Source organism: Thamnophis sirtalis, unplaced genomic scaffold (genome assembly GCF_051295495.1).
Source record: "Thamnophis sirtalis isolate CommonGarterSnake01/CBP01778 unplaced genomic scaffold, rThaSir2_p1.2 scaffold_2, whole genome shotgun sequence".
NCBI lineage: Eukaryota > Metazoa > Chordata > Lepidosauria > Squamata > Natricidae > Thamnophis > Thamnophis sirtalis.
In genome coordinates, this window is record NW_028261382.1 from 68413649 (window position 1) to 68439318 (window position 25670).

Sequence of the window (25670 nt, forward strand, 5' to 3'; positions counted from 1 at the left end):
TGTTTTCTTCTATTTTTCTCCCCAAATTGCAGCGCTGTCACTAAGCTTCCAGGCTGCACTGAATGTGACCATCTGATATTTCTCCCGAATCTCCTTTGGACCATGGATACATGGCAGTGTACTCAGACATGCATATGCAGTACATGCAATACAGTACACACAGTGCAGAGTCTACCACAGGGCTGTCAAACTCATGGCCCGCAGGCCAGATGCATCCCATGCTGACCATGCCTATGCCCAGTTTAGCGAAGGGGGGAAAAGTTGCGATACGTAACATGTTGACACAAGTTTGGACACTCCTACCATACTCTAAATGGAGGCAGCTTCCCTATTATGTGTCACAGAGGCTGCCAATTGCACCCAATAGCCAGACCATGAAATCCACATGGAAGACCAGCAGAGCCTGTATTGAGAGTGGCTCTTGTGCTGTCCCTCCTCAGCCTCTGCTTATTCCACTTGCAAACATTTGTCTTGTTTTTCAGAGTTTAAAAAGTTTCACACACACCCCCTTTGCTCAGTCTTGGTTCTTGCATATTTCCTTCAACATTCTCTCCCTGACTCTCTTTCCTACAGAGGCTGGTAGAGCCAGTCACCTTTTGGTGGTGAGCTGGCAAAATTTAATTTTGTGAATTTGTTTTTAAAAGTTGCATTAACCAGGAACCACACACTCCCCCCACCCTTGGTTGTAAGTCTGATTTGCAAAAGTATCATTGTATAGAAACACCAAGGAAAGTTCATTCTTTGTTTTGCAAAATGCCATGGGTGGGAAGGAAGGGATGTCATTATGGATACCTCTGGCTCTTAAAGTTTCTCCATCCCTCTCCCACCCTTTTAAATCTTTTTAAATTCCTTGTGGGTCCAATCACACTTGGCCAATGAACTATTCTACTCGGATAACAGGAAGCAATTTTGTAGCGATTGTGCCCTTCTCAAGACTTTCTGCTATCCTGGCATCAATTCTCCATGCTGCTCTTTTCCTCCCTTCCAGACTTCAGTCTGGAAAATTAGAATTGCAGGTTATTTCTGACTCCTTTTCTCAGCATCATATTGCCCACCTCAGAAGAGAACACGGAGAGGGCTACAGCATGCGAGAGAAGCCCACAGAGATAAAATAGATGACTTATTGAACCCAGAGAAGAAACAATTAAAAGAAAAATCTGCCTGGGATTATCTTAAGGCAGGGTTGTGTGAGAAAGTGAAATTTTAGGGATAGAATCAAGATCATGGGAAGTGTTAATACCACTTTATAATGCCTCAGTAACATCACACTTGGGATATTGGAATATTATGGTCTCCATACTATAAAAAAAGATGCTAAGACTAGAAAGAGTGCAGAGAAGAGCAACCAAGATGATTAGGGAACTGAAGGCTAAAACATACAATGAATGGTTGCAGGAACTGGGCATGTCTAGTCTGATGAAAAGAAAGATTAGGGATGACATGATAGCAGTCTTCCACTGCCTCAGAGGCTGCCACAAAGAAGAGGGACTCTAGCTATTCTCCAAAGCACCTGAAAGCAGGACAAGAAGCAATGGGTGGAAACTAATGAAGGAGAGAAATAACTTAGAGCTAAGGAGAAATTTCCTGACAGTGAGAACAAACCAGTGGAACAACTTTCCTCCAGAAGTTGTGAATGCTCCAACACTCAAAAGTTTGTAAGAGACTAGATAGCCACTTGTCTGAAACGATAGGGTTTCCTGTTTGAGCAGAGGGTTAGACTAGAAGGCCTTCTGCCTCTGCTATTCTGTTACAAACAAATCACCAGCATTAAAAGATACAGCAATTTTCACATGCTGAGAAAAGGAGTCAGAAATAACCTGCAATTCTGTGGCAGAAGAGGACAAGCCCTGGAAAGCAGTCTGAGCCCAGATTCTCAGGAAGAATCTCATGGCGAGATGTCTCAAGATCTTTCTGCTTCTCAGGCTTTGTTGATGCTCCTCAGTTTTTCAAGAGACAAGCAATGAGGTGCTGCTTCTTCACCCTCCATAAGACCCACAGCACCAACATTTGCCAGCCTTTGTGTTTTCCTTCCCATGGATCTCGGGGTTCAGTCTCTCCTCCAATGGAAAATGGTGCTCCAAGGACTGCAAGGACTTGGGGATCGATTCAGCCTCTGGGAGCCACAGGAAGCCACAGCCTCCTCCCTGACCACCAAGGGGGGCAAGAAGAGACTTTGGCGTTGGCGATGCCCTAAATACCTCTTGGGGGGAGGGTCCCCCTAGTTCTGCTGGCGCTGGACGGACTCTCGGCTTTTCAGAAGCTTCGCGTCTCCGGCGTTGGTTTCCATAACTAAGAAGGGATCGGAGGCGCCCCGCCTGCCCCCAAGAAGCTTTTGCTGGCTGGCTAGATCTAGGCCCTTCGGAGACCGCCCTCTTCTCCCGGGACCCGAAGCGAGTCTGCAGAGCGGGGATCCCGAGAGGGTAAGGGGCCGCCTCCTTTGGCGCCGGGTCCCGAGAGGAGGAAGCCAACGGCGGGAGGTTCGCCTGGCCCCGCTGTCCGTGGGAGGCGCTCCGGCAGAGCAGGGCGCACTCCCCCTGGCCTTTCGCTTTTGCCGAGCCCGGTTGGAGGCAAGGTCGCAAGGCAGCCCGCGCACACTCACCACACCGGCCGGGGAGGCGAGGCCAGGGACCCTTGGCGACCGCCCGGCAAAAGCCCCGGCCTCCGGAGGCGGAGCGGCCTTCGGAGACTCGGAGCTCTGACCGAGCAGCTACTCGGCCCCCAGCGCCGGCTCCCGCCTCGGGGAAGGCGAGCCCGGAGTCCGCGCTCTGCACGTGCGCAGAGGACGCGGCCACTCCTCGCCGCCGCCACTTTAAGGGGCTGCCCCGCCCCGCCCTCGCCCCGCCCCTCCCGCGCGGCCGCTCCCCAGAGGCAGGACGGGCCGGGCAGACGAGATGCCGAGCCGAGCCGGGCCGCCGCGTCACCTGGGGCTGGTTCAGCGCGTCCCGCCCCACCCCGGCTAAGCGCGGCCGGAGCACCGCGGGATCTTGGGCGGCGCGCAGGCAGACGCACGGGGAGGAGCCGCAGCCCCCCGCCTCGCACCCGCCCGGCCGGCCGGCGCGTCCCCCTCGCCTCGCCCGCTGCCTCTTTGTTCTTGCCTGCCGCCTGCCTGCCTTCCGCCGCCGCGGCTCGGAGGGGTGTGGGGCCCGGCCATGGGCGGCGGGGCCCAGAGAGCTGGAGGCGGGTCGGGACCGCCGCCGTCCCGGAGCAGCCCGCCCGCCGCCGCCCTCCGGAGATGAGCGTCGAGCGCTGCCCGCACTGCACACCGCCTTGATCCCGCCTTCGCCCGCGGCGGCGGCCGGCCCGTTGCCATGGTAGATCCGGTGGGCTTCGCCGAGGCGTGGCGCGCCCAGTTCAACGACGCGGAGCCGCCCGCGATGGCGCTGCGCTCAGTGGGCGACATCGAGGCGGAGCTGGAGCGCTGCAAGGCGTCGATCCGCCGCCTGGAGCTGGAGGTAAACAAGGAGCGCTTCCGCATGATCTACCTGCAGACGCTGCTGGCCAAGGAGCGCAAGAGCTACGACCGGCAGCGCTGGGGCTTCCAGCGCGGCCCCGAGGCCGACGACGACAGGCCCGCCCGCCCGCGCCCGCCCGCCCTGCGCAAGCTCTCCGCGCACAGCGACGGCAGCTCGGAGGCGGACGCCGCGCAGCCCGACCAGGAGGAGCGCGCCAAACCCGCTGCCTCGGACGAGAAGCCCCGGGAGGAGGGCGCTGCGGCGGGCTCCCCGGGCAGGGCGCGGCCGGTCCCCAGCTGCAATCGCCGCCGCCTGCCCCCCGCTGCCGCCTCAGTGGAGCGGGACGTCTTGGAGTCGGGCGCCAGGGAGCGCGGCCAGGGGGGCGGCGGCGCGGGGCTGCTGCGCTCCGGCCTGGAGCGCGGGAGGAAGGCGCCTTCGTCGTCGCCGCCGCCCTCGAGGCCGCCGGACGGCCGGGAGGCGGGCGAGAAGCCCTTCTACGTGAACCTGGAGTACCACCGCGAGCGCGGCCTGGTGCGCGTCAACGACCGCGACGTCTCGGAGCGCATCAGCGCGCTGGGCAGCCAGGCCATGCAGCTGGAGGCGCGCAAGAAGCTGCCGGGGCCGCCGCGGGGCCGCTCGGCCGACGCCGCCTATGACGACGGGGGCGAGTACGAGGACGCGGAGCTCAACGCGCGCTTTCTGAAGGACAACCTGTTGCTGGACGGCGCCGGCCGGCCCGCCTGGACGTCCGCCTCCCCCGCCGCCTTCCAGCCCTACCAGAGCGCCTTCGGGGGCGGCCCGGCGGGGACGGCCGAGCAGCCGCTCACCTGGCCGCGCCGCTCCTACTCGCCGCGCGGCTTCGAGGACCTGGGCGGGGGCGGCGGCTACACGCCGGACTGCAGCTCCAACGAGAACCTGACATCCAGCGAGGAGGACTTCTCGTCCGGCCAGTCGAGCCACGTGTCGCCCAGCCCCACCGCCTGCCGCCTCTCCCGCGAGAAGAGCCGCTCGCCCTCGCAGCAGTCCTTCGACAGCAGCGGCAGCCCCCCGACCCCGCAGGCCCCCAAGCGTCACCGGCACCACGCGCAGGCCGCCGGCCCCGAGCCCAGGAAGAGCGCGCCACCCTGGCCCTGCGACGGAGAGTCGCCCGCTGCGAGGGCCGCCGCGGACGGCTGTTTCCATGGCGACTCAGGTGAGCCCCAGAAATGTTGGTGGCGGGGATCTGCGGGCGGATTCCCGAGTCTTGGGGGGAAGGAAGTGGGTCCAGTCGGTTTCGCCCGATGGGTCTCGGAGGTCTCTACACAAACACAACACACCTGCGCAGCTTGGGAATTCTGTGGTGGTGCCAAAGTCTGGGGGTTCTTCCCCCTTCCCCTTTGCAGTCTGATAGCCCTGGGGGGGGGGAGAGGCAGCAGCTTCTTCTGGATCATTGTGGGGGGGCAGAGCCTGCTGCCATCCCAGCTCCTTCTCATCCTTCCCTGAGGTTGTGTCAGGCCTGTCAGATGCCACCAGGTTCAGAGTCTCTCTCCAAGGCCCCTCCCAAACAGCAGCTGAGTCCCACCTGCACCCGGGGTCCCTTTTGGGTTGCTGCGCAGCAGAGGCCAAAGGGGGCAAGGCCAGACTCTCCCACTAACAGGTGCAGGTGGCCAGTGAGTTACTGGGAGGCCTGGAGTCGCTTGCCTGGCGTTGGGGCTGCCATGGTTGAGCCAGAAAGGGCAAAGCTCCCCCCACCCCATTTGCTTCAAAAGGCAGTCAAGAGGCTCCCAAGAATCTGGTCTGATTTCCCTGAAAGAAATTCTGAGTTTCAGAAGAGGGGTAGTTGATGTTTCCTCCTGGCTCCCCAATCACTGTGCCCTGTGGTTAGGTTGAGACAGTTGGGGCCTCCTTTCTAGCAACAGCACCTGGAGCTCAGCTGACAGATCAGCATAATTTGGCCACCTGACTAGAGAGTGGATCCCATCTGTGGGTGTGGGGGGGTCTGTCTCACCACGCCTAAGACAAGATGGGCCCTGGCGCTTGCCCGCCACCTGCGGCAGAGGCCCTGGTGTGATTTTTCTTGGGACATTGGCCATGCGAGGCAGCTGACCCGTCCCTATGGCCCTGCAGCCCAGAGGGACCTGCCTGTAGGTCCTCCCTCCCCTTAAGGAAGAAAATGGGCCGCCTTTGCTTGGCAGTCTCCTGTCTGCTATTGACCCATCAAAATGGCTTGGAAGAAACAGGCAGAGCCCATTGTAGGTGGAAGGGAAGTGGCTGGAGCCCAGCTGCAGGCCCCCATGGGGAAACTCGGTGGTCAGTGGTTGAAGGGCAGGCCTGGAGGACGGAACGGGAAGCTGCAGTGGGTCCCAGGGGCAGGAAGGGTCCTGGGCGGGGTTCCATGGGGGGTCTCACTTCTGAGCATCACTTCTGTCTGGGAGGCTGAACACAGCTGCTGGGAGGCTGAGCTTGGCAGATGGTGGTCCTTAGCCCTGCTGCCCTGGAGAGCGAGGGTGGGCAAGAGGCAGGAGTCCAGGAAGGGATTAATAAAGCAGAAGGAGTGTTATTGTAGTCGCCCTGGGAATTATTGTCGCTGTTTCTCTGCCAGTTATGAGTGCCTCGCAAGGGTCTTCAGCCTGCAGGTTCTGTTTTTCTAATAGCAGCCATTAGATCCTGGCTTTCAGGCCTTGGCAGGGGGCCTGGAGCAGGAGGGGAGACCATAGCAAGGGGAATAACTGCAATGCTCAGCTCTTCACAACCAGGTTGGGCCCTCAGAGTGGAGCTTCTGGATGGAAAGCATGGGGGGAGGGGCAAGCCACAAGGAGAAATAAGTGCCCCCTTAGTCTCTGCTGCAGCATCATCCTCGCCCATCTTTCGGAGTTGATACTTAAGAAGGAGCTGCTTTTGGAAAGTCCAGAGTGCCCACTGAGGTTGGCACCTTCTGTGTTGGATGAGGTCCCCCGTAGCCCAGAGATGCTTTTGTCTGTGGAACCAGAACTGCTTGGAGGGTGGGTCGTTTTCTCCCTCCACCCCAGCAAATCTATATCTATCTATCTATCTATCTATCTATCTATCTATCTATCTATCTATCTATCTATCTATCTATCTATCTATCTATCTATCTAATCATCTCTCCTCCATTAGGTGGGTTTGCATTGCTAGCTTTGTTTGGCTTGATAACAGCTCCTTTGTGGGGCACAAGGGGGGTCTGCTCCAGACTGGGGAGTGGCCATCCTCCCAGGGGTGCCTTCAGGTGGCTGAGGGCTCTGCTGGTGTAGAGGGCAGAGAGAGAGGAGCTTGGGACATGCCAGGCTCCTGCTGCCCTTGCAAGGAAGAGCTGACCTGGAGTAACTCACGGAAAAATGTTTGGTCATCTGCAGAGGTCTTGGACATCCTTCCTTATTGCAGGAGGAGGTCCTTTCTGTCCAAGGAGGGGGCCATGAAGTGGGCTGCAGCTTTTGTGCAGGTGGTGCTTTCCAGATGTTCTGTCAACAGAGGTCAGGTGCCGCCCCTGCCCCTGAACATCAGGAGGGGGTTGTTCAGGTGGGCCATCTCAGGAGTCACCCGGAGACTGATAGATCTCAAGTGACAGGAGCCCCCTCCCCCTCCCTTTGGGGGTGAGTGGCCCCGTGGCTTTGTCTCTGTTCTGTGGAGCCGCAATCAGTTTCCGTCTCCCCAGCCAGTTAACCGTCCGTGACGAGAAAGCTCTGCCGATTTGGACATCGTTCAAAGCAGATGGCAGATCAAAAGTCTTCCAGCTGAACGAAGAAGAGCAGAAACCATTTTGGACAAACGTGGGGCTTGCTTGGCTCCGTTGCCTTATTTCATTTACACCTCTACCCCGCAGTGGCCTGGCGACTGCTTGGACACTTAGACTACCATCACTGCGCAGGTGACCACAGGGTTTGGGGTATAATCTGAACTCCTGGTTGTGCCATTGAAGCCCTACCTGTAGGTCTTCCAGCTACTTACAGGGCCGTCTCTTCTTCCAACAGCTTCCTTGGTCCCTGATGAGAATTATGGGGGGGGGGGTGTACCCCAGTGAAATCACAGGAGTGGGACTGAACCACATGCCTCTCTAGGCATCTCTATGGAGAGGGAGCCTCTGTTTCCTCCCTGTTCCACCCAGTACTGGGGCCTCAGGTGTGTGGCTGCCTTTTAGACAGATGCTTAACTTTGCTTGCTCTGCAAAGAGGAAGAAAACAGGTTGCAACTGGGCCATTTGCTCGGGAAGAGCAGGACAACAGCCGGCATGAATATATTATAAAAGGAATTTACCTGGAATCCTGTTGTTGACATCCTAAGGATTTCCTAGGCCAAGGAGGAGGCAGGTGTGACTGTGGAGGCAATTTTAAAAAGTGGCTTCTGTGCCCTGACCTCGCCTTTTGCAAGGGGTCAGCAGTTTCTAGGAAAAGGGATTTTGGCCTTTGTGCTGATTACATTGATCAATGCAAGGCAAGAATTATTTTGGATGCCACTTTAGGCCTGTGCTTTTCAACCTTTGCTGCTTCCAGATGTTTGTGGACTTCAACTCTCCTGGCTGGGGAATTCTGGGAATTGAAGTCTTGGACATCTTCAAGTGATCAAGGTTTAGAAACACTGTTTTAGTTAACCTTTTGTGAGCAGGTAATCCTCAGCCTACGATCCCAATGGAGCCCAAAGTTTCTCTTTTGCTTAATAAAAGACATTTGTTAAGTGAATTTTGCTCCTTTTTATGACTTTCCTTGCCGTGGTTGTTAAGTGAATCAGTGCAGTTATTAAGTTAGTAACCTGGTTGTTAAGTGGATCTGGCTTCCCCACTGACTTTGCTTGTCAGAAGGTTGCAAAATGGGACCATGTGACCCCAGGAAACAGCAACTGTTGTAAATATGAGTCAGTTCCCAAGTGTCCAAATGTTGGCCAAGTGACCCTGGGGATGCCGCAATGATGGGAAGGGTGAAAAAAGGGTCATGGGTCTCTCCTTCCCTGTGCCGTTGTAACTTCGAGCAGTCACTTAGTAAATGGTTGTAAATTGAGGACTACCTGTAATCTTTTGAGGGAATGTCAATTATCAGATTGAAAAAGAAGAAACTGCCCACTTTCTGGCTGCAGTGTGTCAGCCTCTGCAATCCTTTTCCAGTGAGTCAGCCTCTCCCTCTTTGGCAACACCTGGCAGCAGGTGGAGGCTTTTCGGCCGGGAGGCGCTTGCTGGGGGAGTGTTTTGCAGTGCTGGAAGGTATTACCAGCCTGTTTGGATGCATCTCTCTGTGTTGCTCATTGTGGAGGTGACCCCAAGGCTTTGCCAGGCTCTGATCATAATTCTCTCTCTCGGTGGATTCATCAGCCTTTCCCATGCTGACGTAGGGGAAACTGATCTGGGGTCAATATGGAGTACTGTGACTTGTTTTCTTGATACCTTTTTGTCATGTATTCGTTTATTGTTATTTGGTTTATTTATATCATACTGCCTTTATTGTTTTTATCAATAACTCAAGGCAGCAAAAGCATCTCGCTCCTCCTCCTGTTTTCCCCACAACCCTGCAAAATGGGCTTGGCTGAGAGTATTTTGCCTCAAAACGCCCAGCCAGCTTTTGTGCCTAAAGCAGGATTAAAACTCACAGCTTCCTGGTGTTGGCCCACAGTTACTCAGGCACTTTCATGCCTAAGGCAGGACTAGGATTCCCAGCCTCCTGAACTCACCTGATACCTTAACCCCCTAGACCAGTGGTTCCCAAACTTGGCAACTTTAAGACTTGTGGACTTGAACTTCCAGCAGAGCTGGCTGGAGAATTCTGGAAGTTCAAGTCCACAAGTCTTAAAGTTGCCAAGTTTGGGAACGACTGCCCTAGACAAATGTTTTTATGAGCTTCTTTAAAGCAAGTCTAGACATAAGGGTAAAGGGAAACAAGAAGAGAGAATAAAATAAAAATGAAAGACTTGAGATATTTAATTATGTCAGGGAGTTTTCCAATATAACATTAGTTGACTATGAATAATTGAATATATTGCATCACTTAAAATAGCCATTCCAATTACTACAAATTGGCTGGGGGGAGAGGCCTTGTCTTGAGGCGGTAGGGGCTCCTTTTGAAATCCAGCTGGCCACCTCTGGACAATCTAGGCTGGCAGCTCCTATCAGGGCTGGTTTAGCATCTCAACACCAGCCTTGCCAGCTCTGGATTCGGGCCGAATGAGAAGATGGGATGAGCACCAAAGCCTCAGGGGGCTTAGGCAGGAGAGGAACAATCAGGGGCTCCTTCTGAAGGTGGGGAGTGGGTGATGCTAATGCAGGGTGGGGGCAGAGAAGAAGCAGGAATCTTTTGCTTTCTCACTGACAGTCTGGGCTGTCCTGAAAGTTGAAATTTGCTCTAGTCTAGTGGCTAAGGCACCAGGAGATGGTGAATTCTAGTCCTGTCTTGGACATAAAACCAGTTTGGGCCAATCCATCTTTCTCTCAGCCTAAGAGGGAGGCAAACTAGTTCTGAAGCCTTGCCAAACAGTCTTGAAAGAGGGATGGAGAGAGGGAGGGGATGTAGTCATTTGAAATACTAAAAACAAGACAAATCACCCATCCAAGGCATTGTAATTATATTTGTGGTGCCTTTCAGTGGTGCCTTCTTGGCCTGATTGAGAGACTAGCCAGATGCAAAGCCTCTCTCTCTGCTCCCCCCCCCCACTCCATGTTGCTTTCAGTCCTTCTCAAGGGGGATCTGGCCTTGGAGAGCCAGAAGGGAAGGTGAAACATGAATGGCACCATTGATGTTCTGGCCGCCATTGTGAGTCTTCTGGGTCCTGGCCAGATGAAGGCAGAGCTGAAGGGAGAAGGTGGCTGGACTCAGGTTCCTCTGCTGTGCTGGCTGCTTCTCAAGAGACCAAATCAGTTTTCACTTCCTGGTGAAATGCAGACTCCCCCCACCCCACCCCCAGCCATTCCCAGCCAAGCGGCCTCTCTCCTTTTGCATTCATTTCTCGCACATGGGTGTGTTTGTCAACCAGTTGCAGCGTAGCTAAGCTGCCTGCTCTGCCTTTGGGCCTTGGGAGTCCGGCCTTCCTTTGGCCTGAAGGTGACACCAGAGACATCATTGAGCACATCATTGTCCTTCGGTGAAGCAGACTGTCAACCGTGGCACCCAGAGCTCTGGCTTAGGTGGCAATGGCAAACCTTCAGGCTGGAGAGAAGTGCCCTGGGGGCAGGGGTGTAAACCAGCCTGCCAAAGCCAGATCCGCCCCCAGATGCTGGATTTGCCCTACATCTTCCTCCCCTGGGAAAGGTGTGGCCTGGTGGAAGTGAGAGGTGGGCATCTAACCCATTTCTTCTTTGACCCCCGTGGCCGCATGAGGGGGCCTGTAAACCACCGGGCTGGGCGTTTTGCTGAGAGTAAGGCCTGTTCTGTATTCAGAGTACACTTTGTGCCACACACCAGATATTTAATTGGAAGCCTGCTAGGATGAAGCCGCATTTCAGCTTTGTTGCTCTCGTTTAAATCGATGGATACAAGCTTGATTTCCAACTGTAAAAGGATTTGGTTGCTGAACAGAATGGTCTTGAGAGGAAGCTTCCTCCCCCGCCTGTAGATGGCTGCTGAGACGGGAAAGCATTCAAGAAAGCTTTTCTTGGCCTCCACACATTCATAATAACAGAGTTGGAAGGGACCTTGGAGGTCTAGTCCAACCCCTGATCAGGAAGCAAACCCTACACCACTTCAGAAAAATAGCTGTCATATGTCTTCTTAAAAACTTCCACTGATGGGATATTGACAACTTCTATCTAGAGGCAAGCCATTCCTCATGTCAGGAAGTTTCTCCTTAATTCCAGGTTGCTTCTCGCCTTGATTAGTTTCTATCCATGGTTTCTTGTACTGCCTTCTGATGCTTTGGAAAATTAAGTTGCCCCCCTTTTTGTGGCAGCCCCTCAAATATTGGAAGAATGCTGTCATATCACCCTGACTTTTTTCTTTTCACTAGACTAGACAGACCCAGTTCCTGCAACTGTTCTTCATACGTTTTAGCCCCCAGCACCTATTCATCTTTGTTGCTCTTCTCTGCACTCTTTCTAGAGTCTCAGCATCTTTTTTATATTGCGGTGACCAAAACTGGATGCAGGATTCCAAGTGTGGCCTTACCAAGGCCTTATAAAGTTGTATTAACACTTCACATGATCTTGATTCTATCCCTCTGTTGATGCAGCCTAGAACTGTGTTGGCTATTTTGGCTGCTGCTGCACACGGCGGGCTCATATTTAAACGGTTGGACTTCAAGTTATTGAGCCAGGTACCCCCTGTTCTGTACCTGGGCATTTGGTCTTTCTTGCCTAAATGGAGAACCTTTACTTTTCTCACCATTAAATTTTCTTTTGTTAGATAGGGCCCAGTGTTCCAGTCTGTTGAGATCCATCTGGATCTTGAGCCTACCTCCTGGGATGTTGGCTATTCCTGCCAGCTTGTTCTCCTCTGCAAATTTGATGAGTTCCCCTTCTATTCCATCTAAATCATTTATGAAGACACTGAAGAGTCCTGGGCTTAAGATGGACCTTGGGCTTCCCTCCATGTAGCTGTGATTTCATTAAGGATTACCCGCTGAGTACGGGTTGCAGCCAGTAACAAACCTATTTGGTGGCGATGCTGTTTATCCCACATTCCTTGGGCTGCCCCTCTGAGCTCCTTGCCAGAAAGCTGTTTAGGGGCTCCTGCTTCCCTCTTGGTGCCCAGGCTAAATTGCCACATATCAGCAAAAGCTATAATACACTCAGTCTACAGTCCTGGGGACAGCATGGCCTCCCTGGGCCATTTCTACATCATTTGAAACTTGTCTCAGGCTTTCTGTTGACCCCTTTGATGAGAGAGCTGGGAGTTTGGGGATGTGTATTTGGTTGACCAACCCAGCTTAGCGGCTGGTGATGACATAGTGTTGTGGTAGCCCTGGTTTGCGTTGCTCTTGCCACATCAAATTTGATCGCATCACATGATATCACATGATGTGTTTTGTCTTTGTGCAGCTGGGGTAGGCGTGGCCTGTGTGTGATGCATCTGGCCTGCAGGCCACCAGTTTGGCACCCCTGTATCTTGACTAAGAGGCAGCATTTCCAATCGATTTACCTGCAGGGACCTGCCCCAAAAGAAAGGTTGCACACTTGGCCTGTTTGAGGTGGACGGAGGGATGCTGACTAAGGGCCCTGGACTCTGTCAACGTGTCACTTGCTTGGTCTCCATGGCAGTGTCCTTGCAAACATTGACCCCAACTCATTTCCTTGAGTTGCTCTCAGTGCTCTTCCATATCTTTCCTCACGGAAGGAGAGCCACTGTACTGGAGGAAGCATCTAGGGACTGGACCCAATGCTGAACACTATGAGTTTATCGGTTGTGTGAAGGTGAGGAAGATACATTACAAAGCATTCTTAGTTTATTTCTTTGTTGTCATGTCCCAGTTGGAAGACCCTGTTGGTAGTCCCACTTCACTTACATTTCTTTGTACACCCTGGACAATTGGCCCCAATTGCAAGAACAGCCAACTTGGCAGCAATAGCAATAGCAGTAGACTTATATACCGCTTCATAGGGCTTTCAGCCCTCTCTAAGCGGTTTACAGAGAGTCAGCATATTGCCCCCAACAATCTGGGTCCTCATTTTACCCACCTCGGAAGGATGGAAGGCTGAGTCAACCCTGAGCCGGTGAGATTTGAACCGCTGAACTGCTGATCTAGCAGTAGCCTGCAGTGCTGCATTTAACCACTGCGCCACCTTGGCTCCCAATCAGGCAGGAGAGCCAGTGCAGAGGTGAGGGAAGACTCTTTCCTATCGTGGTCAGAGAGGAGGCTCCAAATTTGGTTTGTTACATGTCTTCCAACTTCCTTTTTCTCCTCTTTGATGGTGCATTGAATGAACGTAAGGACATTCAAATCAAAGCCTGGGATTGTTTCTCCCCATTCTGTAGGTTGGGTCACCAGGACTTTCACCAAATAGCCAGTGAAACTCCGGGTCTCTTGGGCTCGTTGCTCTTCTCTCGGGGCTCAGAGCCTCTGGTCAGCTTAAGGGGGCTTTCATTGAGGGGACGGTGGGGTCCTCAGGAGGAAGAATAATAAACATCCACACTGAGGTCATGTTGCAGAGCTCAGTTTGTTAAGTGACCAAAGGACAGGAATCACCGGAGACTTTGGGTGGTGCATTTACTGGCTAATAGGCTGCTCAGTTGCCTGGACTTAAGGCAGTATATGGTACCTGGCTTTCGTAAATGAGGTTAAAACCATCCACATACAGGAATGAAATTTTTAAAAAGCCAATTACTTTGATCAAAAACAGTGCTGGAGGGATCTGCACTTCCACACCTGGACCCCGAGGCCTGCGGGAGGAGTCTGCTTGGGTGGGGCTGGGGGACTGACTGCTGCTTCATAAAAAGGAGGCGAAGTGTGACCAAAAGGAGGAAGAGGCGGCACCCCATCTCCAGGACCTGAAATTTGTGTTCCTTTGGCAATTTCTGGGACCCAAAAGTTGTCTGAACCGCAGCACACAACAGCTAGGATAAAGCAGAGATTTTTCTCAGGGGAACTCAGCCTTTGGCCCAATGAGCCTGAGATTGTCTCTTCCCCACAGAGACCCAAGCGCAGCTCCATCTTCCATGCGGAGATTCAGTGTGAAGAATACCTGCTGGGTCTCTGCTTACTTAAAACGGTACTGGGGCTGGGAGCCGGCTCTTTTGGGGGCTGTCCTGGCTGGGGAATGCTGGACTACAGGGGGAGAATCACTACCCAGGAGCCCCCCCCCCCCCCCTGGGGTTGTAGCTTCCTCTGGGTGATTGTAGAAATAGGTTCAAATCCTCCTCTTCCATTTCTTTTGTAGATCTAAATGGCCAGTCTTTCCCCAGGCTTATGGTTATGGTTCTGGGGGATTTCAATTTGCCTTCGCTCGGTGAACACTTTGATGGGGCGCAGGAGTTCATGGCTTCCATGACAGCCATGGGCTTGACCCAAGTAATTCGGGGCCCAGCCCACTCAGCGGGTCACATGCTCGACCTCGTATTTCTCTCGGAGCAGTGGACTTGTGATCTTGGTCTGAGGGGTAGTGAGATCATACCCCTGTCGTGGTCAGACCACTGCCTACTGAGGCTTGACTTTCGGAGACCAAACCCCCACTGTAGGGAGGAGGAACCGACCAGATGGTTCCGCCCCAGGCGACTTATGGACCCCTTGAGGTTCCAGACGGAGTTTGGGGTTATTCCTGATACCCTCGCCCACAGTCCGGTGGAGACTCTGGTTGCTGCCTGGAACTCGGCAGCGACGGAGTCTCTTAACTGGATTGCGCCACTACGGCCGCTCCGAGGCAGTGGATCCAGGAGGCCCCCTTGGTTCACCGAGGAACTCCGGGAGAGGAAGCGCCGGAAGAGACGCCTAGAGCACTTATGGAGATCCAATAAATCCGAATCGAACCGAGCACTTCTAACATCTTGCATCAAGGAATACATCAGGGCAATCAGGACGGCGAAAAGAACTTATATTGCCACCTTGATTGCCTCCGCTGAGTCGCGCCCAGCCGCCCTGTTCAGGATAACCCGTTCCCTCCTAAATAGGAGGAATACAGGGGATCCCCTGCAGGGTAGGGCTGAGGATTACGTCCAGTTTCTAGCGGACAAAGTTGCTCGGTTTCGGTCGGACTTGGACTCCGATTCCGCAGATCCAGCCGAGGCACAAGGGGATAATCTGGTAGACCATCGCTGGGTTGAGTTTCAGGATGTTGCCCCTGAGGACGTGGACAAGGCCATGAGAGCTGTGAGTGCCTCCACATGTGTACTGGACCCCGTGCCCCTCCTGGCTGGTTGCTAACAGCAAGGAGGTGACACGGGGCTGGATCCAGGCGGTTGTTACCGCCCCCCCTTCGGGAGGGGGTCTTTCCCCCCGCACTTAAAGTGGCGGTGGTGAGACCCCTCCTGAAGAAACCATCCTTGGATCCAGCCGTTTTAAATAACTATCGTCCAGTCTCCAACCTCCCCTTTGTGGGGAAGGTTGTTGAGAAGGTGGTGGCCTTTCAGCTCCAGCGGTCCTTGGAGGAAGCTAGTTATCTTGACCCATTCCAGTCCGGCTTCAGGCCTGGCTACAGCACAGAAACCGCTTTGGTCGCATTGACCGATGACCTCTGGAGAGCCAGGGACGGAGGCTACGCCTCCATCCTGGTTCTCCTTGACCTCTCAGTGGCTTTCGATACCATCGACCATGGTATCCTTCTGCGAAGACTGCGGGAGGTGGGGGTGGGAGGCACTGTTTTGCGGTAGTTCTCCTCTTACCTCTTGGACAGGTCGCAGTCGGTGTTAGTTGGAGGGCAGAGATCGACCCCTAGGCCCCTAACATATGGGGTGCCGCAGGGTTTGGTCTTGTCCCCCCTACTTTTCAACATCTATATGAAACCGCTGGGCGAGATCATTCGGTGGCATGGGATAAAATACCACCAGTATGCGGACGATACTCAGTTGTATCTGTCCGCCCCGTGCCAACTCAATGAAGCGGTGGACGTGATGAACCAGGGCCTTGAAGTTGTTAGGGACTGGATGAGGGCTAACAAACTTGTGCTCAACCCAGATAAGACCGAGTGGCTGTTGTGTTTCCCTCCCACTAATTCGGCAAGTATTCCATCTCTCAGGCTGGGGGGTCAAACACTACGCCCCTCAGACAGGGTCCGCAACTTGGGAGTCCTCCTGGACCCACAGCTGACTTTTGAACACCATTTGTCAGCTGTGACCAGGGGGGCATTTGCCCAGGTTCGCCTGGTGCACCAGTTGCGCCCCTACCTGAACCGGGAGGCTCTCACAACAGTCACTCGTGCCCTTGTGACCTCTAGGCTGGAGTACTGCAATGTGCTCTACATGGGACTGCCCTTGAAGAGCACCCGGCGACTTCAGCTAGTCCAGAATGCGGCCGCGCGAGCGATTGTGGGTGCACCTCGCTTCACCCACATAACACCTATCCTCCACGAGCTGCACTGGCTACCTGTTGATCTCCGGGTACACTTCAAGGTGCTACTTGCCACCCATAAAGCCCTTCATGGTAGTGGATCTGGGTACTTGAGAGACCGCCTACTGCCAATCACCTCCACTCGACCTATTAGATCCCATAGATTAGGCCTCCTCTGAGTCCCATCTGCCGGTCAATGTCGACTGGCAACCACGCGGAGGAGAGCCTTCTTGGTGGCAACTCCGACCCTATGGAATGATCTCCCCGTGGAGATTCGTACCCTCACCACCCTCCAGACCTTCCGCACAGCCCTCAAAATCTGGCTATCCCGTCAGGCCTGGGGCTAAAGACCGTAACCCACCCGAATGGTATGAATGTTGAGTTTTTTAATGACGTACTGTCCTACGTGTTAAATGTTTGTTTCCCCCCCCCCTTTTCGAGTTGTAAGCCGCCCTGAGTCCCCCCAGGGAAAAGGGCGGCATATAAATAAACTTCTCAAATCTCAAATCTCAAATCTTTCAATATTTTGGTAGCTAATTTTACAATCCTGATTATCCTGTGATTTTAAAAACTGGAACTCGTTAATGAGATCCAGTTTGGTCTCAATAATGAAAGATCCTGATTTAACAGATCACAACAATTGAGGTATTCTGTTTTTCCTTCAGATTTCTCTCCCCTTTTAACAACTACAGTAGTCTAGGAGTTCTCGCTTCAGTCATGAAGCTGGTCCAAGGAGGCTGTTTTGTCTGGGTGGGTTTCATCCACTTCCCCCCCCCCCGCCCAAGCACAGAGAGGCTGGCCACGTGGGTAGGGTGGATTGCTGAGATGCTTGGTGCAGGCTTCAGTCTGTACTAACAGACATGGCGGCCTCCTCCCATTGGCTCCTGACAGCCTTTGCCCTCCTGGTGCCCTCAGGAGCCCTGGGGCTTGCCCTGGACGGTGGCATTTCTCAAGGGTCACCCTCTCAGCCCTTTCCCACCGCTTTGTTCCTGTTTTGTGCATTGGGAGAATTTAGGGTATCTCTTTCCTTGAAGCATCTCAGTGGGTGTGCAAAAGAGCTATTTGCACTCTCGGAATCCCATCAAATCACCTTGCAAGTTAGGCAGCCATAGAAATGGTTAAATCATGACCAAACCTTCAGTCTTGGCCTTCTGATGTTTGAGCAAGCTGTCTTCTTTGAACAGAGAGCAAAGGCGGAAGGTTGCTAGAAGCAGCTCCATTCTCCAGGAGGCCCCTGGCTGCGTTTGCCTTGAGATCAGAGCAGCAAGCAGGGCCTGGAAGCCCCGGGGCTCCCTTGAGGTCAGTCCTGGCTGGGGCAGAAGCCCAAGGGGGCTGCCTTCCCTGCAGAGGATCCCTGGCCTTCCTTGAGGGAGGGGAGGTCTCTCATTGCCCCAGTGGGATTCTGTTTTTGGAATTGGATGCCTCCTCTGGTTTGCAAGCATAGAAGACCCCCATGCTTTTACAATGAGGCTATTCACAGCAGGTATCTACTGTAGAACCCAGGCCTTGTGCCAACTTACTCCTAATTCTGAGAGAGAGGGGGGAGGGAGGGAGGGAGGGAGAGAGAGAGAGCTTGGTGGGGCTTGATTCAGCCAATGTCCTTCTCCTCTGTGGGGGAAGAGCCTCTCAGCTTTGCCCCAGATCCCAGAGCTTGGTCAACACCCTGCTTGCCATCTTGGGTGAAGATTTGTCGCTCCGAGACTTCCTTTCCTCCAGAGAAGCCACCCATGGCCTCTTCTCCCTCCCCAACCAGGAACCCACAACTTTCCCGCAACTGGTGTGACTTTATTTCCAACCTCTCTCCTAGCAACTTCCTTTTTCTCTCTTCTCCTTCTCTCTAATTTTGGGGCAGTCTGGCAGCATGTCCCCATGTCCGGGAGGAAGTGAGGGTCCCCTCATCCCCACAGCAGTCTGGCTGCTGCCTCAACATCTTCCCACCACAATCCTGAGTAGCAGCCGGTCAACTCATCAGCCAGCTGCCCTCCAAGACCAGAACTGAGCACTCTTCTCCCTCCATTTGCTGAGTTCTGCCAGCACAAAGGCAGCATGCCAGTCCCTAAAACCATATGCCACACTCAACTCTTGAAGGAAGGCCAAACCAGGTTCTTCCTTTGCCCTGAAGGCAGAGCCACTGCTCTGGGAGGAGGATATGATGTTGGCCTGAAATGTTTGGCAATGAATCCCCACCCCACCCCCAATGCAGCACCATCTCTACCAGGGGTCTCCAAACTTGGCAACTTTAAGACTGGTGGACTGGTTGGGGAATTCTGGAGTTGAAGTCTACAATTCTTAACATTGCCAAGTTTAGAGGCCCCTGAGCTATACAGAAGAGGAAGAAGCCACCTGAGCTCCTCCCATAGAGCTGCATGCAGTAAGACTTGAGCATCTTTCTTGAGCATCAATTTCAGGGCAGTAGAAAGTTGCCATCCAGGTAGATCCTTGCCCATTCAGGCAAGCTTCAGCCAGCTCTTTCAGGAGGTAGAAAGCTCTAGGAAGTCTGTGGCTTGGAAACCCAACAGCACCAGGCATGGTGAGATGACCTCCAAGCATCTTGCTTCTGGACCAACTTTGGCATTACGAGAGCTGTGTCTCCTGCAACTTTCCAACTGCCTTTTCAGTGGTTTTAGGGACCATGATCTTCTGAGATCCCTGAAGGAGCAAGCGTCTGACCCTGACTCCTCTACTGCCTCCCTCTTGGAAGGCTCAGGGTGCAGAGGGATGATCAGATCTTAACTTTTCCAGCAGAAGGGGGCAGAGAAAGGTCCTCCCAGCTCAACCTCTGGAGGCTTTAAGCCAGAGGTCCCAGTTGCCTTCATGGGTTTCACTCACAACCTCTGGAGCAAGGGGGTTCTGTGGGATTTCCTGTCTTTGTTTTTCCTCTGAATCTGCAGCTTCCATTTTGTGAAATCAGCCATCAGGTTCTTGCTTTTCTGGCTGCCTTCCTGGAATGATGGGCTTTCATAGCCCGGCAGAAGGCTGGTTAAAGAGGGTATGGTGAAGCTGTTCACCAGGGAAGAGCATTTCAAGCTCGGAGCATAGGAGGAAAAAGAACCCCATCCTTGCCCTGATGGCACCGCATTGGATTCCTGCAGGGCAACTGGGTGGGGCTGCTCTTGAAGGACATTTGGAAGCTGCAGCTGGTGCAAAATGCAGAGGGGCTGCCAGTTCTGGACACACTCAGCTCCTGTGCACCATGAACTGCATTGCCCATTGGTGGGCATCCAAGTGCAATTCAAGGGCCTGGTGGTGACTTTTAAGCCCTTCAGGGCCTGGTGTCTGCGTCTCTCCCCAGTGGTGTCTGCCTGACCCATTAGGCCTGAATGGAACAGAGTCTGCTCTGCATCCCCCACGCGAGAATGCCTCTGGCAGGAGCCAGAAAGAGGCCTTTTCGGTGATGGCCCCTGTAACGTCGGCTCTCCCAAGATCAGCCTTGCCATGACCCTGCTTGCCCTTTTGGACCCACCCAATAAAACGGCTCTGCCTTTCCATCTGGAGCCTCAATATTGAGGCTCCGCCCGAGTGGTGGCTTCTTGGAGAGGTTTGTGAGCATCTCAACTGCTACTTTTGCTGTGTTTTGAATGATTTGTTGAGACTTTACTTCGTTTTTTGGCCTTAGTTATGAGACCTCCAGAGTCACGTAGGTGATGGAGGTGGCCATAGGAAATAGAAATTGGATTTTTTTTTGGGGGGGGGGCTCATTCAGGTATCCTGGGGAATCCAAATTAGGGATATGCAAAGCTCCTTGATCCAGGAATGAGACATTCGCTTCTGACCAAATTACTCTGTGATTTGGCATCCTGATTTGGAAGTGAATTCTCAGAAAGTGCCGTATTCTGATGAACCTGCCTTGTGTAGGTCTGGGTCCTTCCCAAGGTGCTTTGCCACCTTCTGGGTGGGAGGTCTGAGGGAGGGGGGCTGAGAAGGGAAGTGGGGTGGATGGAAACCTCCAAGTGTTGGAAAGCAAATCCTTTGGTAGCCAGGCCCATAAGCAGCAGCAGCTCAGCCCAGATGGGGAGAAAGCTTTCCCATCTCTCGGAGGCTCTGCTGTTCACTTGGAGCTGGCAGCCCTTCTTGCAGCGTCCGGATACAGCAGTTATTCTGGGTTAGCATTAAAAACTCCTTCCTGAATCTTGCCTTATTTTTGCTCTCTTGATCTTGCCCAAATCTGTGGTGCTTGGTGGGACGAAGGGGAATCCAGCAGGGCTGGGAGGGAAAGGGGACCGTCTGGGACTTTTGGGAATTCCCAATTCCCTTTCCTAAACCATGTGGGGCTCTAAGGCTTTTCTATCCAAGTGCAGAAACAAGCAAGAATTCGGCCTGGTGCTTTTCCCGTCAGTGGTGGGATAGCTGGGCGTTCTCTAGAGGCGGCAGGGAGCTTTCTCTTGGAACTCCTGGGGCAGAATCGGGGCCGGCGGCATTTGTTCCTCTCTGGCGGCATTGGAGCCGTGCTTTCTCCAAAGCTTTGAAAGGCACCTTCCGCTCTTGGCAACCCCTGCCCACATTGAGCTAAAGCCACAGCCAGGGATGTGGCTGGACTATTAACATGTAAATCTGCATGGTTTGCAAAAGATTCACAGAAGAGTTGGCTTTTCCACAAGCAGCACAAATCCTCTGGTGTTTCTCAGAGTTTTGCAGGAGCCTGGAGCATCTGCTTGAAAAATCACCCTAGATCTAATGTCTTTCTTAAAGCAGCACCGCCTTTTCCCAGGCTTTGCACAGAAGGGGGAGAATGGAGGGGGTGCTTTAATGAGCGGCAGGGAGGGGTTCTGCTTGTATAAGGTCCAGCGGACTTCTTCCTAATCTGGTGTGAAGGTTGTGCCTGAAAGAGGAACGTGGTTCCCTCCTGCCTCCAAATTGTGTGTGTGTGTGTGTGTTTTAGAGCTTTCCTTGTGTCCCTCAGATAGGGTCCGTAATCTGGGAGTCCTCCTGGATCCACACCTGACTTTTGACCATCAGTTGTCGGCTGTGACCAGGGGGGCGTTTGCCCAGGTTCGCCTGGTCCGCCAGTTACGGCCCTACCTGAACCGGGAGGCTCTCACAACAGTCACTCGAGCCCTTGTGATCTCTAGGCTGGAATACTGCAATGGGCTCTACATGGGGTTGCCCTTGAAGTGCATCCGGCGACTGCAGTTAGTCCAGAATGCAGCCGCGCGAGTGATAGTGGGCGCACCGCGGTTCGCCCACATTACACCCATCCTCCGCGAGCTGCACTGGCTACCTGTCGATCTCCGGGTGCGCTTCAGGGTACTGATGACCACCTTTAAAGCACTCCATGGTAGTGGATCTGGGTACTTGAGAGACCGCCTTCTGCAGATTACCTCCCTTCGACCGATTAGATCGCACAGATTGGGCCTCCTCCGGATCCCATCTGCCAGTCAATGTCGACTGGCGACTACACGGAGGAGAGCCTTTTCTGTTGCAGCTCCGACCCTGTGGAACGATCTCCCCGTTGAGATTCGTACCCTCACCACCATCCAGACCTTCCGTACGGCCCTTAAGACCTGGCTCTCCCAGCAGGCCTGGGGATAAGTTCTTAAATTACCCGCCCGAGTGTTGACTGTTGAATGCAAGTTGGTGTTTTATTATTTATCTGGTTTACTCACTGTTTGTCTTTTATTATTGCACCCCCTTCCCGTGATTGTAAGCCGCCCTGAGTCCCCTCAGGGAGAAGGGCGGCCTATAAATCTTAATAAATGTCAAATGTCAAATTGCTTGAGGAAGGAGCCAGACGAAGAAAAAGCAGCACGGGAGGGGGGGGGCTTTGTGGCTCCAACCATGGCTGTGTTGTGGGGCAGGAGGAGGGGGGGGCGGCATGGCCCTTTTTCTCCTGCAGAGGCCCAGCCTTGTGTGGCTGGCAGAGCCTTGAATAAATAATGGTGAGTGGCCGTGACTGTTATCTCTCTGCACTGCACTGCTGAAAGGGAGGCTCATCTCTTGCTCCAGCCACCCACCCCCCCCCACCCGAAACTGGCTGGCAGAGGGAACAAATGAGATTTCCAAGGAGGCTGGCCCAATCCCCCCCACCCCCCACTTCCAGCTTCCAGAGGCAACCTTGGGCCGGACTGCCTCCCCCCAAATGCCATCTCCAATTCTGGCTGGGCCAGAAGGAATCAATGAACCTTTCCATCCAAAGAGAATCCAGCTAGAAAAAGCATCCTGGAGGAGGAGGAGGAGGAGGAGGAGGAGGAGGAGGAGGAGGAGCAGAGCTTGGCAGACGTTGCTGGGGGTGGTTTTCTCTGCTGATGTTTGAAAGAATCCGTCCCACTGCACTCCTTGCCTCTATTGGAAGATCTTAATTGAAGATCCGTAACAGTGGCACGCACACGCACTACAATAAAACAATGCTCACTATATTTAGCAGTGCCAGGAAAGAAATTCACAAATCTTCTGAAAAACCATAGGAATAAAAAGAAAACTCTCTTGATACCTAAAGGAATGCAAAGTGGATGCCAAGTGAGTTTCTTTGGAAAGGGCACTGCCCAGCCAGGGTGGGGGCCACTGTTGCGAAGATCACGCCTTGCGAGTGCTCTTCTCACCCCGCCCTGCCCCAAGGTCGCCAGTAGCATGAGGAAGTTATAACTCAGGTTGCTTGCAAGGTACTCGGTGTGGTATATATTTGTGGTTTGCTAGCCCAGCATATTGTCAGCTGCTACTACCCAACACAGCAACAGAGCAGCGTTTGTCATGCAAGCGTGGCTTTCTCCTAATTCTCTTTTCTCTGGGCCTTAACTGCCCAGGCACACCCCAGGGTTAAAGGTTGCAAGGCCTCCTGACCCTACTTGCCTCTGAGCTTGGGCCCTGAGCTAATGAGCTGCCTTTAGAGGACGTTGGGGTGAACGGGACTGGCCTTGGGGGTGCTGGGTGACTGGGGCCTTTGGGGAGGAGTCATGCTTGGCGGTTTTGGTTTTAGGTGGCATGGTGTGAGAAGGGCAGCCGTCATAGAAGCAGATGAAGGAATGAATCAGATCGGTGGGTCTCATTGGTGCTCTGGTTGCTTCGGCCAAAGGAAAACTCAGCCTCCCACTGGGGGTCTCCTGAGGCTTCTGCCAATAAGGAAAGCGTTCCGTGAGCTGGTTTTGACTGGAAGCCTGCTGGCACTGGCTGGCCTGTCAGGAAGGAGAGGCTGGGGGCTTGGTGGCCCTGGAGACGGCCCACCCCTCTCCTCTCCTAGATGCCCACGGGAGACGGTGGCTCTGGGGGCTAGTTTCCCCTTGGGGCTGCCAGGTTTCCTTTCCTGCTAACATGTTCATGACTGGTGTGATATTGTATAAGCGTGTGCTAAGGCGTGCAGTTGACAGGCTGGTTGCAGTTGCGTGTTACTGCTAATTTAGTTTTGGTGTTAATGAATATGGAGCTTGTTCAGCAGCAGCTGTCTGAAAAAAAGTTAATTACATTTTGAAACAACCTAATTTGGTATTACGGCTCACTGTTTTGAAAGGCAAAAGGTGATCAAAAGATGCTGCAGTGTGAACTTAAAAGAAGCACAGGGGAGCCCCAGAGGAGAGTCACGGAGGTCAGGACAGTCTCTGTTGCAAGCCCAGGATTACTGAATTTTCTGCTCTGGAGGACAACGGTTATTCCGGTTTCTCAAAGTCTGCCAGCCATCTCTGGATTGCAGGAGGAATGTGCTGCCTTGGAGGGAAGGGTGAAGGGTGTGGGAAGAATGCTGGTTTGTGTATAGTTATAGTTATAGTTATAGTTATAGTTATAGTTATAGTTATAGTATAGTATAGTATAGTATAGTATAGTATAGTATAGTATAGTATAGTATAGTATAGTATAGTATAGTATAGTATAGTATAGTATAGTCTTTATTGTCATTGTACTTAAATACAATGAAATTGGTTTTAACCTCACTGGTGCAAAATTATAACAGAAACGAAAAAAGAAAGAAAGAAAAAACTAGCATGTGCATTGAGTGATTGTGGTTGTTTGTGGAGCATTCCATAGGCCCAGGCCCTAGCCACACTCGGAGCCCCCAGAGACAAATGTCCCCTGTGCCCAGCAAACAGGCTGGGCCTGTTTGGGCCAAGGGTTGGGTGGGGAAGAGCGGCCCTTCCTTTTTCTCCTTGGGGTCTTTGCCAGAGGAAGAGAAGTGGCTTCTGATTCTGGACTTCCTGCCTTTTCTACCTGTTCAGAGGGGGCTTCTAGTGCAAAAGATGGATTTCATATGAAATAAAACACCTGATGCTGCCAGACTCTCAAGGAAGGAGAACTAAATGTCAGGAATGCTGAAGTTGCACAGCCAACATTTGCCAGGTTCGGAGGCAGGAAATCTTTTCTGCTAAGGGAAAAGCTGAGCCCTATTTTATCTCTGGGCTGCCAAGGGCCAATTCTGTCAAGTTGCTGTTGAGGAAAAGCAGACCAGCAAGAGAAAAGCACAGAGTGGGGTGGGGGGTGCACTGGGGCACCTGGATACCGCCTTGGCCTCAGCTCAGCCTCCTGCCCCACCTGGGCATGTTGTTATTGCAGCCACAAATAGACTTCATGCGTTATAAAGAAGGCTCCTTATTCAAGACCGACAATATTTGGAGAATGTTGCATGTGAATTTCTCCTATGCTGGCCCATGAATTTGGGGAGTCCACAGGTAGTAAAGTTGTTGTAGCTGTCCACTCCGGGTCAGAGGGGAGCGAGGAGGGGAGGGGGCTGCTCTCTGTCTCCAAGTGAGACATCTCGGCAGGGCAAAGCACCTTTAAAGACCCACCCTTGGCCTTCAACCCAGGTGAGCAGGGAAGGGGGTGCCGGGGGGGGGGACAGGTGACGGCCGCCTGGATGGCTTCAGAGGCACAGCTCTTAAAGCCCAGAAGAGGAACCCAGGCTGAGCCTTGTTGTGCAGTGTGGTAGATCATCTCTGATTTGGGCGTGTCTTACATTTAAAAGAAAACCACACTCAGGTCTGAAACGTTGTGCTGGCAAAGCCTGCAGGTGGCTTTTAGGAAATGTCTAAATTCTCCTCTAAAATTAGACCTCCGGTGTTTTTCTCAGCCGGTCACTGCCGGCATCCTTACTTGCGCTGGGAGCTTCGAGGTGAACAGAGGAGGCATCCAAGTATCTCTTAAGCCAGTCAAGGATCTGTCAGGTTGGAAACCAAGTGCCCGCTATGTCAACCCAGGTCCTTCCTTCCTGAGTGGATCCCTCTTTGTCCCTTTCCCTAGCAGCCGCCCTCCCCCTCCCCCACCTGCCCTTGGGGGCCTAGGAAACGCCGGGGTGGCTTTCCGGCCGATGCCAGCATGATGGAAAGAAGCCGGCTCAGGAAGCGGCAGTGTGTGAGTTGAGCATTGTGTGGGTGTGCGTGGCGGGGTGGGGTGGGATCAGGCACAGCCTGTTCCATG

At 53.3% G+C, this 25670-nt stretch overlaps 1 protein-coding gene across 1 annotated transcript in view; it reads left to right on the forward strand.

Moving 5' to 3' along the window:
* Positions 1-2903: 2903 nt before the first annotated feature.
* BCR (BCR activator of RhoGEF and GTPase) overlaps positions 2904-25670 on the forward strand; it is a 111607-nt gene continuing 88840 nt past the window's right edge. Inside the window, exon 1 of the mRNA XM_014070014.2 lies at positions 2904-4644. Coding sequence (XP_013925489.2) covers positions 3309-4644 — 1336 coding nt within the window. The 5' untranslated portion in view covers positions 2904-3308. The remainder of the gene's footprint in view (positions 4645-25670) is intronic.